The sequence below is a fragment of the Lucilia cuprina genome, chromosome 4, assembly GCF_022045245.1.
Source record: "Lucilia cuprina isolate Lc7/37 chromosome 4, ASM2204524v1, whole genome shotgun sequence".
Taxonomy (NCBI): domain Eukaryota; kingdom Metazoa; phylum Arthropoda; class Insecta; order Diptera; family Calliphoridae; genus Lucilia; species Lucilia cuprina.
In genome coordinates this window covers 90,628,409-90,642,982 of record NC_060952.1, presented here as the reverse complement: position 1 = coordinate 90,642,982, position 14,574 = coordinate 90,628,409, and the positions used below count along the sequence as shown (strand labels likewise).

Here is a 14,574-nt window from a genome sequence, read left to right as displayed (position 1 = left end):
GACTTTAACCGATAATTGTGTTTTAGTAATGGATTTGAGATCAGTTAACATTATTAGTATTGCCAACTTTTCACTCAAAAACATAAACAATGAACAGCTGTTTTTTGCAAATAAAACTTTTGTAAAATGAAAAATTGTAGGAAAATGTTAAATAAACATTTAAAACAATAATAAATAAAACAAAACAAATCATAAAATTGCAATTTACCTAAAATATTAAGATTTTGTTCTTTCGAAATCATTGTTTTATTGTTTTTGTTAATTGTGTTTTCTCACTTATAATTTGAGTTTAATTAACCAATTACACTCAGTTAAACTAAGATAATAAGTAACTTTACTGATTACTGAAAAACACGAAACATATATTAAACTAGGTTTAAACAAAGAATGTAAATTATCTCTATCTGAAAAAAACCCGCCCTTAATAATTTAAAACAAATCCCTAAATTTTGAAAGGTTTTGTAATTTCATGTTGTATTTTTTTACTGAATATGAAAGATGCTCAGTTTGTACAAAATTATAAAGTTTTATAGACCATTTTCGTTAAGTCCACACAGTTTAAGTAAACAATTGTTTATTTATTTCATTTAAATTGTTTACAATATTTTCAAATTTAAACATTTTTCCCTGTTCTGTTTTGTTAACTTTTTTTGGAAATTGTGTAAAATTTATTTGTTATTTATTTATAATCCGTATCGTAAAAATATCTTTGCTTGCGTATGTATGTGTATGTGTGTCTGTGTTGATTTGTGTTTATTTCAAAATCATTTGTTATAAAAGAAAAGAAATTTTTAAATAATTTAGTTTAGGTTCTTTTCATTTATTACGTCATTGTGTGGGTTGAATAATTTTCTTAATTTTGTTTTTTTTTTATTTAATTTTACGTTGGTATTAATGCAACTTTAAAAGCAGACAAACAAAATATCTACAGATGAATTAATTTGGTTAAAATATGTTTAATATATAGAATATATACAATTTCAAATTTAATTTTGGAAATAAAATGTTGAAAAAAGCTATATATAATAACAATAAATATCTATAATAACAAAATATACAAAAATGTTTAAAAATTATAAAAATAATATGAATTGTTTTAGAATTTTTTCATCATTAATTAAATATTTCTTTTTTGATTTTGTTTTTTTTTCAATTTTAAATTAAAACTAGAGCAAACATATTTGAATACGTATGCATCTTACTAAATATTTTTCAATTTTAAACAGAAATCAACACATACAGTGAATCAATTAAGTAATTTGCCTATGTAAAATTTTATAAATTTTAAGAAAAAACTTTATCTGAACAATTATTTTTAGCAAAATAAAGCAATTTGTTTGTTGCATTTTTTAAAGAATATCTTATATTTTAATTTTCTACCATAAAAGGTGAAAGCGTTATATTAATTAACTAGATTTTTGATAAAATGTGAACGTATTGTTAATTTTATGGGTCAATAAAGTATTTTGCTTTTTTAGGTTTTTTGTTCATTTCTTTAATATTGCTGCATTATTTTATAAAATTTAATATTTTTATTACTCCTTTTTTTAGATATTTTAGTAGTGGAACGACTAAATTTGGACATTTCTCAACCGATTTATTATTCTATATACCTATCAGAATTTATCAATATTTGACTTAACATGAAATCTATCGTTTCTTTCATTAAATTTCGAAAATAATAAGTAATTTTGAATTGGATACATGATATATTAGATAATCAATGGATTTGGACCTAAAAAAAATATTTTGTGAGGTATAAATCTATATATTATATCAAAAATAATCCGAGTTTTTGCTCATTTTGTATTGATAAACAAAAACTACATTACGGAAACTCCATCTATTTGGAGAGTATTGTGTAAATTTTATTTAGAATTGTATAATATTGATTCTTATTCAATAAATCTAACACTAAGTACCATTCTAGCCACTCTAAGTATGGGGACATCACCATATACCACTATAGAACTGTTAAATGCTAAAATCTTGATTTTCAACCTCATATTTGAAATGCTTTATTTTACGTAGGCGTATTTGGATCTGGATAGTTATTTTTGATTTGGGTTCTAAATATATATAAGTGTATGTATTAGGTAAAAAATATTGTTTTTATTGACGTTACGGTATGATAACCACCTTTATTTTAAAATATCTAAATTAGGTATTTTTCCTGTACTGCACGACAGTTCACTTTACATTGGTTCCAAGCAATCTAAGGTCTGTTTAGAGGTCTAAATTTAAACATAGTGTTCCTCCTAGTTCGTATATAGATTTTGAAAAAGATAAATCAGGAGTCCAATAGTTTTCCTTGGATACAAGTCGCCTCTCTTTGGCAGTTAAAGTTTTTGAAAGAGCACTCAGTGCGTTTTTTCCAATAATTCTTTGGATCATTTCATCTATTACTCTATATTATATTTTTTAATGTTATTGATTAAACATTTCATAATTATATTTTATTGATTTACACTTGTTCTAGAAATCTAAACTAATTTTTTATATCGAAATTGCCTCATTATTATTCTTTAAACATTTTAAGGCAAATAACATCACATTTTCACCCAATGTGGATATGATTTTTGCAAATCGCAATTGAAAAATACTTAACACTCTTCCTTTTAACAATAAAACAATAAATTCCAAAAATATTAAAAAAATAATTTGAAAACCCCAATGAAATTAACCGGAATTCTCAATATGCAAAATATTTTATTGACATGCAAATTCTGATGAAAAATAATAAAATGCAACAACAAATGCACCAAAATTTGTATATTGTATTTTTAATTGGAAAACATATATTTACTTTTTACCTGTTTTTTCGAATTTTATTTATGAACAAAAAATAAAATTCTCTTAAAATAGGTAGGCAAAAAACTTAGTTGATTCACTGTATGTTTCGTTGCAATTCATAATTATATGTATTGTACCTTACCAAATATTTTTTAATTTTAAACAAAATTAACAGATAAATATTTATAAAAAATTTTATTTTTAAAAGGGTGGTTTTGGGTCCATTCTTGAATCGATCTTTTTGTTATTATCGAAAGAAGTAAATTAATTTTCTGAATAGAATGGGGTCAATTATTGACCGATACTCAGAAATTATCGTTATCTGAAGGGGAATTTATACGGGGATAGGGTCCAATAGATCCACAGAAATGTTGGTAGAGAGATTTGAATCCTTCTATGAAGAATTCAGGTGGTCATTTTCGTCCATGGATGAAGTAATAGCCTAATGAACACCCCGACAAGGAAAAAGCAATCACTGGTCTAAAGTCAATAGAAGGGGAGATAAACCGCAACAGCAGGTGAAATCAATCTTTCGGATATACTGGAAAGTGACCACCCTTAAGGATTGCATTATTTAAATTGCAATCCTCATCATCTAATGAACCATTCCAGTGCATTTCTTAACCTCTTAAAGCCCGCGCAACCACACTACTGAGATGGCCCTGTTGTTTTCGAACCTAGAGACATATTTGGTACTCCGAAATACCCAAAAAATGGATCAGAATTCCTCCTTTATGAACTGATCTATATATGTGACAAAGGATGAAATAATTTCCAAAGTAAACTGATTTCAATAATTGCCCCGACAATTAGTCGCGTAGCATTAATGAAAATATATCCTGTTGAGATGGCAACAGCACCGTAAAACTTTCCCGAAGCGTTAAAGGCATACTAAATCAGTACTAATCTCCAATATATGGAGACTTTCCCGATCTTTTGCCAATTTTCCCATTAGTTCCATTCCCATGATCATAAATATCACTCAACGAGATGACAGCCATTGAACGCAAATCTGACAACTCCCCAGCTTATAATGGAGTCCCACTACTCGACCGTTAAGAAATAGCGATCTGGTTCAGGAATCCAGCATATTCCGCTTTGTACACAGACATGTTCGAATAGAGAGAATTTTCCAAGCCATTATATATAGCATATATCAATCCTTAAACCAACATTCTCTGTCCGCGATTTTGAGTATTAAACCACAGCCACTACGTAGATCCCAAAGGAACCTCAACCAACTGACCAGCCAGGGCAAGTCCTGTGGGCAACTTTCCACCCGTAGTACCAGATTATCTCATGCTCTGATTAGACCCCATTCCAAATCATTCCAAAACGAAGCCGTTGATACATTTGACATCACCAGTTTATACCCTGGGACCTAATGAGGAGTGGATTTAATTAAATTCATCGTTGTACTTCTGAGCCAGTAATAAGTATTAAAGTAAATTTCTGAAGGGTACTTATATGGGGGTAGGGTCAAAATGGCTGTATTTGTATTTCTAAGACAGTAATGAACGTTAAAGACATTTTCTGAAGGGGGTCTTATATGGGGATCGATCCTCAAAAATTTGGTTAAGATATTTACGTTCAAATAAGACTTATTTATATTGAATTTCATGGTTATACTGGTATTTTTAAACCAGATATGACTGTTAAAACTGTTTTCTGAAAGGCCTGGGCTATACGAAAACGTGGACCGAATTTACCTATTAAAACGCAATGTGTAATGAAACCATTACACATTAAGAGAAAATACGGATGGAAAATTTCGCTCTCTTCATATTTTTAAATGATTCAAATAACAAGCAAGTCAAAATATTATAAAACATTTATATACAATTTTATTGTTGGTCCGAATTTGTCTGGCCTATTAAGGACAATTTTACAGTAATTACATGATTGAAATAATCGAAAACAAAGTTCAAAGTTATTGAAAGTCGAATTTTTGCTAGACTATAGGGTCTAGAATTTTCTAGGCTCTAGTATATTAGAACTAGAATATGACTAGTTTTTCTATAGACTATATAATAGTATAAATCGATATGGACTTTAGGGAAAAAAGAAGGTACAAAAAGAGCGGTAAAGAATATGAATTAAATACAAAAATTCGTAAACCTGGGAAACTACTGAAGAGAGAATCATCAATATTGATATACATATAATAATTTAGGTTCAAAAAATACCGACTAGCTAGAGTGGGTGGATCACGCAAACACAAAACATATATTAAACTAGGTTTAACCAAAAAATGAATATTATCTTTATCAGAAAAACTCGCCCTTAGAAACCACAAATTTTATCAAAGACATTTTAATATTAATTGGAATATTAAAAAACAAATTGGTGTACAAAAAAAGAGGGAGTGGCACGTCCCAAATGAATTAAATACATCAGTGAAAATATTAGGGTTAGAATCCCGACTCTGATATCCGTGTTAATATTTGAGTAATATAAGGCGTGTCCAATATTGGGCATTACACTTAGGGCGAGTTTTTCTGATAAAGATAATCTTCATTTTTTGGTTAAACCTGGTTTAATATATGTTTCGTGTTTTTCAGTAATCAGTAAAGTTACTTATTATCTTAGTTTAACTGAGTGTAATTGGCCGATTAAACTCAAGTTATAAGTGAGAAAACACAATTACAAAAACAATAAAACAATGATTACAAAAGAACAAAAACTTAATATTTTAAGTAAAATGCAATTTTCTGAATTGTTTTGTTTTATTTATTATTGTTTAAAGTATGTATTTAACATTTTTCCAAAATTTTCCATTTTACAAAAGTATTGTTTGCAAAAAACAGCTGTTCATTGTTTATGTTTTTGAGTGAAAAGTTGACAATACTAACAAAGTTAACTAAGCTTAAATCTAAAACTGAAAAACACAATCATCGGTTAAAGTCCGCCTAAATTTGTTCCGAGTTTAATCTAACAGCAAGTTAAGCCTAGTTTAACTAAGGAGTAAGAAACCCGCCCTTAGGGTTTCAAAAAAATAAACAAAAAACAGCTGTTTTTTGCAAGCAATACTTTTGTAAAATGGAAAATTTTGGAAAAATATAAAAAAAAAACATTTAAAACAATAATAAATAAAACAAGTCAGAAAATTGCAATTTACTTAAAATATTAAGTTTTTGTTCTTCCGAAATCATTGTTTTATTGTTTTTGTTAATTGTGTGTTTCTCACATATAACTTGAGTTTAATTGGCCAATTACACTCAGTTAAACTAAGATAATAAGCAACTTTACTGAAAACTGAAAAACACGAAACATATATTAAACCAGATTTAACCAAAAAAATGAAGATTATCATTATCAGAAACGAAAAGTCGACTTTTCGGCTTTTTGCATTTTATGAAACGTCGACTTTTCGACTTTTTTCATTTAATTAAAAGTCGATTTTTCGACTTTTAAATTTTATAAATAGTCGACTTTTTCCGACTTTTCGACTTTTTTTGACTTTTTCCGACTTTTCGACTTTTTCCGACTATTTTCGACTTTTTCCGAAGCCAGAAGCGTAAATTTATAATTTGCATTTAATATTATTATTTATTATTATTAATAAAAAAATTTTATTTATATTTTTTCTATTTGTTGCAATTTTTTGAGTTTTTTCGATTTCTTTCTATTTTCGAATTTTTTTGACTATTGTCGACTTTTTCCGACTATTTTCGACTTTTTCCGATTTTTTTCGACTTTTTCCGAGTTTCCGACTTTTTTCGACTATTCGATTTTTCGAATTTTTTTGACTCTTTCCGACTTTTATTTACAAAGTCGACTTTTCGACTTTTTTCATAGACGATAGTCGAGTTATCGACTTTTTTGGAACAAAATAGTCGACTTCGACTTTTCGACAAAAAGTCGATTGTTCGATTATTCGAAAGTCGATTTATAGAACCCTAATAATACATATATTTCAAATACTTTAGCATACTTGAGTAACCACGAGTACTCCAAAATCTGACAGCACTAATAAAGCAATTGTCATTTTATAAAAACAGACACGTTACACATACATGCATTTTCACCATAGATTTTGTTATTTTTTTATTTATTTACAATTTGCATACGAAAATATAACCCCATTTAAATGCAAATATAATTATTTTTAATAAAAACTATGTAAATTATACGAATACAAAACAAAATTGTTTTTGTTTAAAGAAAAATTTGATGTATTTAAAACAAAAATAGCTTAAGACTAGATAACTACTAACAACATAAGACTAAACATACATCATCAGAGCGGTAGAATAAGTGAAAGTTCCGGCAGACATGGCCAATAATATAAAACGAGTTATTTTAATAAGCGGCAAAAGAAAATGTGGCAAAGATTATTTATCAGAGAAATTACAAAAGCGGTAAGATGATGAAGTATATCCTTATAAAGATATCATAATATTTTGTTAATATTTTAAAGCTTAGGTGAACGTAGTCAAATTGTAAGAATTTCTGAGCCCATAAAATCAGAATGGGCACGTAAAATGAATCTCGATTTAAAGGAACTATTAAGTGATGGTCCTTTGAAGGAAAAATATCGTAAAGATATGATAACATGGAGTGATGCGGTTAGAGCTAGAGAATATGGTTATTTTTGTAAGGTAGCCATGGAAAAGGGTAAGAAAATTATTACAAAAATTCTACGGCGATTTATTAAAGAACATATATATTTTTTATATAGCTCAAGCGGAAATCGTTATTGTTAGCGATATAAGACGTAAAAATGATATAAAATATTTTCGTCAACATTATGGTAATAAAATTTTAACTATACGTTTAACTTGTCCCGAACTAGTGCGAGCAGAAAGAGGTTGGATTTATACAGTAGGTATTGATGATATAGAATCAGAATGCGGTTTGGATAATTATGATTCATGGGATTTAGTTATTGAAAACAATAATCAATTGGACGGTGATCAAGTTATTGATTTGATTATAAATAAATTTGACTTTTAATATGATTAACTGTTCCTTTTTGATATATGTTTGATTAAAAATAAGTAGTAATATGCAAAAGTAAGTACCTATACTTTGCTACAATTACTACTTAGTGGAACTTTGGAAGATCGATCTTTAGTTGATGATCGAGGTTTTAGTTGGTAGTTAAGTTTCATTTGTTATTTAATTTGAAGTCGTATAGAAAATGTAAACAAGTAGATAGGTATATTCGTGCATGGCCGACCATATAATACCCTTCACCATGAGTATATTTTAAAAATTTTTATTAAGAAACTTTTACGTTGAATATTACGATAATTCCAAAATTTATTTTATAAATTTCTAAATGAGGCTTTATATAGGTGAAATATGGGCCGATCCTCGGTAAATTTGGGAAAAGGATATATTTTTAAATAACAGTTAGTTTTGTTGAGTTTCATTGCGATACAAATGGTTACAAGTCAATTTTAGACGTTTAGGACATTTTTTGAAGGGGGGTTTGTGTGGGGGCTAGGGTCAAATAAGGGCCGATCCTTACGAAAATCTGCAGTGTAATTTATACTCATATAAAACTTATTTGTGGCAATTTTTAGAGAGATAATAGAATATTTGACGTAATTATGGCATAAAAAGTACAAATCGGGAGGTACGGTTGTATGGGGGCTAGGTGAAATAATGGACCGATTTCAACCATTTTCAATAGGCTTCGTCCCTGTGCCAAAAAACATGCTTGGTCCAAATTTCATTGAATTATCTTGAAAATTGCGGCCTGTACCTTGCGCACAAGGTTTACATGGACAGCCAGACAGACGTACGGACGGACATGTCTTAATCGACTCAAAAAATGATTCTGAATCGATCGGTATACTTTAAGGTGGGTATTGGACCAATATTTTTGTATGTTACAAACATCAGCACAAACGTATAATACCCTCCCCACTATAGTGGTGTAGGGTATAAAAACGAATACTGATTTGTATGCCATATTTATCTGGAAAAATTGTCAAACGCTAATGTTACTTTTTTTAAAAAAATCTGGCCACTCTATTCTTACCACAAACCAGATGTTGCCTTAAAACACGAGTGATAATTTTTTTGTAAACAATTTCTAATTATTGTCAACTTAAAATTAAAAACGAAAACACTGAACTATTTCAATGAGTTCCCGCAATCGTGGAAAGGGTAGACGTGGCGGTGGAGGAGGCGGTGGTGGTGGTCATGGTCCCTATCGTAATGTAAAATCGAATCGTAACTGTGAACGTTCATTTGCCCAGAGGGAATGTGAATTAGCTTCCGATTCAGAGGATAGTTCTGGTTCAGAAAGTTCCTCATCTGTGGAAATAGAGGGTCATGGAAAAGCACCAGATTTTCCAATTGCTATGTGGGATCTAAATCACTGTGATCCTAAAAAGTGTTCAGGTCGCAAACTATCAAGATTAGGCCTTATAGAAAACTTGCGTTTGGGACAAAAATTTGCCGGCCTAGTATTAACTCCAGTCGGTGTTAGTTGTGTAAGTCCTGTGGATAAAGATATTGTGGCTAATTCTGGTGTAGCGGTTGTAGATTGTTCTTGGGCTAAATTGGATGAAACACCATTTTCTAGAATGCGTAGCCCTCATCCACGTTTGTTGCCATTTTTGGTAGCAGCCAATCCCATTAACTATGGCAAACCCTGTAAACTAAGTTGTGTAGAGGCAATTGCAGCTACCCTATTTATATGCGGTTTTCGTGAGGAAGCTAAATGGTATATGGGTAAATTTTCATGGGGTCATTCATTTTTGGAACTAAATGAGACATTGTTAGAACGATATGCTGCCTGTAAGTCTAGTGAGGAAATTTTGAAAGTTCAAAATACCTATCTGGAGGAGGAGCAAGGTGCTAGAAATAAACCTAAGGACTACAGTGAATTCTATCCCACCAGCAGCAGTAGTGAGGAAGAGGAGGAAAATGACGCGGAAGAGACTAATGAAAAAACTACGTAAAAAGTTGACAATAATTAGTGTAAGTTTTTAAAAATAAAGAACTACTAAATTAAAATTTCCAGAAAAAAAACTTAAAATATATGGTCAATTACATCTTGTGCTCAATAAAATTTTAAATAAAAATATAAATACAGTTAAACTTACCCAAAATTCTAAGAGGCAGCAGAACAATTTCCAGAAAACTCTTATCAAAGAAGTTTAGAAAGTTTCAAAAACTTTTCGTTGCCATATGTGGATTAATATTTTGGGCGACTTAATTTGATAAAATGACATCTATGTAGAAGTAACGGCCTTATTGAAAGATTTCTGATGATCTTCTAAAGAAATTTGACTTCAAAACAAGTTTCATCTATGTTTCATACACTTACTTTCATGTTCACGATTTCGGTTAACAAAAATGATGATCACCACACAAGAAAAACTAATTTAAATGGATACTAAAACTTTTATTAGCATTTACAAGATTGTTGAAAATGTTGTTCAATAAAAAACTACGTTTACTGTTAGTTATTCTTTTAAAATGTTCTACTATAAGAAGAAAATAAACTTATGAGCAATAAATTGTATTCTTTGTTTTTTATAAAACTAATAATTGATAGCTAAATTTTTTATTATGCGAAAATTTTTTGTAATTATTAGATTTCAAAAAAAAAAAAAAAAAGAAGATAAAAAACAATACCAACATCCTTCATTCTTTTTAAAAAAGAAAAATCTTAAAATAAACCACAAAATAATGAAAACACTAGAAAGGAAAACATTACTATGTGTAAATAATAAAGCGTTTGAATAATAAAAAAACGTAAGTAAATTAATGAAAAATAAAATCAATTAAAATCATTGAGTATGACGATGATATTCAGGTGTAACATTAACAAAACTAGACATGCTAAAGAATGTAGCACTGTTTTTAACCATAAACTTGAGAAAATCGTGCAAATGCACCAAAAGCATTTGCATTGATTTCTCATCTAAGGCTGAGTAGCCCAACATTGAGCCAAGTTTAACGAATAAACGCAGCAAATGAAAAGAACCATATAGTTTCGATAGTGGAGTATCTGGATATTGTTGTAAAATCTCAGCATACTGAGGACGTTCAAACTTGTAGAGCAGCTGTGAACCCAACATAACATTGAAATATTCTATAACACCATTTAATACATCTGATATAGCCAGCTCTTTGCATGCATTCGAAGATTTGGCTGATTTTTTCAAATTTATATACTGATCAACTATATCTTGTACTGTTATCTTAGCGGGTATATCTAAAAGTTTGTGCTGACGCGTTATGGCATCCCAATCATCGGCTAAGCATTGTTTCAGTTCATCGGGTATTTTAATTTTTACCTCTATTTTAGCCAAAAATGTTTCCTCACTTTCAACACACGAATCCAAACGATTTACAGATGAAGGTGTGGAAGCAGCTGAGGCAGAATTTGCAGCACTTACTGTTGTTGTGGCTGTTGTAGTAGCAGCGGTTGTTGCCGTTGTGTTAGTAGTAACGGTAGTGGCTGCTGTGCTACTTGTGTTAGCAGATTTTGCCTCTACTGTTGTATGTGTGTTAGCTGTCTTATCGGGATTGGTTGATGTGGAAGTTCCTCGTTTCTTTTTAGTGGCTGGTTCATCTTTATCTTCTTTTGTTGTTGTTGTATCCTCCTTAGCTGTGTTATCTTTTTTCGTTTCTGTAGAATGCACTGGTGTAGCATTCTGTTTAGAACGATTTCCTCGGCCACCACCAGTAGCAGTGGTCGCGCCTGAGGCTGCTGCAGCACTTGCTGACGTATTTAATTCTTTTGAAGGTGTTGATGCTCTTGACTCACTGCCACCACTACTAACCGCTCCACTTTCCTTAGGAGCTGCCGCCATTGTTTCTCCTTTTTTACCTTTGGGAGTACCTAGAAGTTTTATTGCGTTTTTTAATGATTATTTGTATATTTTTGATGGACGTTGAAAATGAGTTATTAGTTAGACATAGTCTTCGATTTTTTTATGTAACGTACGTTATTATGTCCTTTCTCGGAAGTCTCCAATAACACGATATTTAGTCTAATTCTATTCCGCTATGTTCCATTATCACTTAGTACGCGACCGTCTCAAAACACATTTCCATTTATCAGTTTTATGCATGATTTTGTTCACTTCAGTTTTACTTGTTCTTTTTAAACTAAATTATTACGAACCCATGACTCACATATTTTTCTAGATAAATCAACATCAGGACAAAGTTTTCGACAGAAGCTATCTAATACTCAAAAAACTTTGTAATTTGTCCGTTCCTAAAGCAATCAATGTTTACAGATTCAATCTTTTAATCATCTATTGACGCCCTATCGAGAACTTTTCTGATTTATATATCAAATAACTCGGTCCTAGAAATTTTTACAGTTAACTTTAGTAGCCCAAGTTAGCAACAAACTAAAAACAACACTAAAATTCTAAACTACTCCATTTTGTTTCCAAAGAAGTGAATCAAAAGTTATTTGTAAAAAGCTCAGTCAAATGCCACATAAACACTCATAGAAAAAACACCTTACCTTTCTTATTTTTCTCCTTTTTGGCATCATGCTCCTTTTGCAATTCTTTTTGTCTTTGCAAATTAGTTTCATTATATTTCAAAACCCGATGTTCCGGTACCCATTCATCCCAACTGTAAATTACAACAAAAATATTAGCATTTAAATATCTCTACTACTTACAGCCATACTCACTTTTTATTCCAGCCGGCATAGTGTACAAAATATTTCAATTGTTTATCCTTGGTGGTGGTACTTTTCAATGCTTTCGCTTCGTAGATCAACGGACCATGGAAACATAATACTTTTTCGCCTGTAATAAATAATTTAACTATTAATTGTGAATGTTTAGGCAGAATTCAGCTTTTGGGTGGGCAACAATTTTCTGGGCCAAACGATTCCACAAATAATGGCGCACAATCTTTCTTACCTTCGGCGAATTTATATTTGGGTTGCATTTCTGTTGTCGACGTTATTTTGGCGGTTTTTTTACAATTTCGTTAAAGAAAAATGTGAATTTGTACAATTAACTTGTATAAATTTTTGTTTTTGACAAATTTTGTAAATAAACACAAACTTTTTCTTTGGATTTTGTGTTATTTTTGTATAGTTGTTGTTGCTTTCGTTAAAATTACACAGCTGTGTTTAGCAGACGCCTGTGCCGACAAACATTATCGTCGTCGCCGTGTCATATTAAAAACAACGGCGGCTACTTATAATCATAAGCTACCAGTAAGCCAGTTGAGTTTTGTTTTCAATTTGCTCAAAGAATTTGAACAATATCAGAATCCCACTGATTAAAAAGCAGAATTTTGAAAGAAACTTTTATTTTTTTAAAAGATTATAAATTAAGAGAAAGTGGCCCATATATTATAAAAAATTTAACAAAAATTTCAAGCCGTCTGTATTTGAAGAATTTTTGACGTCGTCAGTTATAAAAATTCTTCTGCGGCTAGGATAGGTCTCGCTTCGTTAAATTATTAAACGAAAGTAAATTAATATATTGCCAGACTAAACGTAATAAAATGCGTATTTGGTATTTTATAAACTTTCAAATAATCGTCCAATTTGCATTCTAATAATTATATTTTAAAAAATGACATGAAAATTAACTGATAAGTTTACAAAAACCTGTACCGATTCAAAAACTTAAATCGGTTTCTTAGACAGCTAATAGAAAAAATAAAAAAAATTTCCAATCACATGGACAATCGTAATAGATGAAAAGCTATCGATATTTCTTTTATCTAAATAAATTTATTTACAATATAAAGTTCTCATTTTCTTCATAAGGTTAACATTAAGTTTAATTAAAATAAATCTATTATAATATATATGACTGACAACTACTTGTTGGTATTGAAATTTTCCTCCCATGGCCTAGGTCCTCGCTTATTCTCCCAATCATCTAAATTTAAATTTTTTACTGTTTCATAAACCTTATCTATGGTCACCTCTTCGGGTTTTTTCATTGGAATACCAAGTTGTTCCATTTCGTCAGGGGTTACGGTTTGTTGTTTAGAAAACTGATATCTATAGGTGGAATGGATTATTAAACGTTACTATACTTTACGGACAAAATTCTAAAACAAACCTGATGCGACTGAATTCCTGCAGACCAAAAGAACCACCAACCATAAGTATTAAAAATGGTATACCATATTTAAAATTTTTATTTCGTTTTAATTTATTAAATTTTTGTGCAAAAGACATTTTTTCCATACTTTTTATTTCTTAATTCAGTTTAGTGTTGTGTTTACATAAACTCTTTGGCAGCCAGCTGTTGGTAAAGTTGCCATATTAAAATAAAGCATTCGTTAATTATATTAGAGTTGCCAAATGTTTTATATAAAATTAATAGCCAACAAAACTATAATTTATGTAAAAGGTTGGCTATACCTCATTTATTTTTGTAATTATTTATTTTAATTTTTAGTTTTGAAAAATTTATGCTTATTTTTAAGAATAAAAGCGTGAATTATAAATTATTTGTTATTTCTTTATTGATGAGCTAATTAGTGCGTCACCTTACCTAATTTGGTAATTAATAACATAATAAATACCCTAGACTAAAACCCCTTAGCAACAGCATACATGTATACATACATACTCATTGAAATGTATAAAATACCGAAATTTTAAACATTCACCCCCGAAATGAGACAACACTTTTTGTCCGTCAAAACTTAGCCGCAGGTAAGTTTAAAATTTGTCGTCGAACCATAAATATGTCGATATCTCAAAAATATAATGACAAAAAAATTGTTAAAATGGAAAAAGGTGAAAAATTTTAACTGTAATAATACATCTAATATTTTATATAATATTTTATAAAGTTTTATATAACTATA

The 14,574-nt window shown here is 29.8% G+C and overlaps 4 protein-coding genes across 4 annotated transcripts; 2 read left to right on the top strand and 2 right to left on the bottom strand.

The window, feature by feature from the left end:
• The first annotated feature begins 6,818 nt into the window (after positions 1 to 6,818).
• Positions 6,819 to 7,758, top strand: LOC111681811 (probable phosphomevalonate kinase). Its single transcript, XM_023443709.2, has 3 exons — positions 6,819 to 7,154; positions 7,214 to 7,410; positions 7,475 to 7,758. Exons 1-3 carry the CDS (start codon positions 7,069 to 7,071, stop codon positions 7,747 to 7,749), a joined length of 558 nt encoding a protein of 185 aa, XP_023299477.2. The 5' UTR covers positions 6,819 to 7,068; the 3' UTR covers positions 7,750 to 7,758.
• Positions 7,759 to 8,798: 1,040 nt separating this feature from the next.
• On the top strand, positions 8,799 to 9,768 carry LOC111681797 (18S rRNA aminocarboxypropyltransferase). The gene has a single exon (XM_023443694.2). The coding sequence runs from the start codon at positions 8,889 to 8,891 to the stop codon at positions 9,711 to 9,713; it is 825 nt and encodes a 274-aa protein (XP_023299462.2). The 5' UTR covers positions 8,799 to 8,888; the 3' UTR covers positions 9,714 to 9,768.
• Positions 9,769 to 10,138: 370 nt separating this feature from the next.
• Positions 10,139 to 12,867, bottom strand: LOC111681803 (nuA4 complex subunit EAF3 homolog). Its single transcript, XM_023443701.2, has 4 exons — positions 12,654 to 12,867; positions 12,419 to 12,536; positions 12,245 to 12,357; positions 10,139 to 11,605 (listed from the first exon to the last, which is right to left on the bottom strand). Exons 1-4 carry the CDS (start codon positions 12,679 to 12,681, stop codon positions 10,548 to 10,550), a joined length of 1,317 nt encoding a protein of 438 aa, XP_023299469.2. The 5' UTR covers positions 12,682 to 12,867; the 3' UTR covers positions 10,139 to 10,547.
• Positions 12,868 to 13,422: 555 nt separating this feature from the next.
• LOC111681806 (cytochrome c oxidase assembly protein COX16 homolog, mitochondrial) lies at positions 13,423 to 14,000 on the bottom strand. The gene is made up of 2 exons (XM_023443704.2): positions 13,818 to 14,000; positions 13,423 to 13,756 (listed from the first exon to the last, which is right to left on the bottom strand). Exons 1-2 carry the CDS (start codon positions 13,943 to 13,945, stop codon positions 13,570 to 13,572), a joined length of 315 nt encoding a protein of 104 aa, XP_023299472.1. The 5' UTR covers positions 13,946 to 14,000; the 3' UTR covers positions 13,423 to 13,569.
• Positions 14,001 to 14,574: the final 574 nt, after the last annotated feature.

Coding starts and splice junctions, on each gene's coding strand:
- LOC111681811 (XM_023443709.2), top strand. CDS start 7,069: ATGGCCAATAATATAAAACGAGTTATTTTAATAAGCGGCAAAAGAAAA. Junction 7,155..7,213: donor TCAGAGAAATTACAAAAGCG/GTAAGATGATGA, acceptor AATATTTTAAAG/CTTAGGTGAACGTAGTCAAA. Junction 7,411..7,474: donor TAAGGTAGCCATGGAAAAGG/GTAAGAAAATTA, acceptor TTTTTTATATAG/CTCAAGCGGAAATCGTTATT.
- LOC111681797 (XM_023443694.2), top strand. CDS start 8,889: ATGAGTTCCCGCAATCGTGGAAAGGGTAGACGTGGCGGTGGAGGAGGC.
- LOC111681803 (XM_023443701.2), bottom strand. CDS start 12,681: ATGCAACCCAAATATAAATTCGCCGAAG. Junction 12,537..12,653: donor CAAATATAAATTCGCCGAAG/GTAAGAAAGATT, acceptor TATTTATTACAG/GCGAAAAAGTATTATGTTTC. Junction 12,358..12,418: donor TATGCCGGCTGGAATAAAAA/GTGAGTATGGCT, acceptor TGTAATTTACAG/TTGGGATGAATGGGTACCGG.
- LOC111681806 (XM_023443704.2), bottom strand. CDS start 13,945: ATGGAAAAAATGTCTTTTGCACAAAAATTTAATAAATTAAAACGAAAT. Junction 13,757..13,817: donor CAGGAATTCAGTCGCATCAG/GTTTGTTTTAGA, acceptor TTCCACCTATAG/ATATCAGTTTTCTAAACAAC.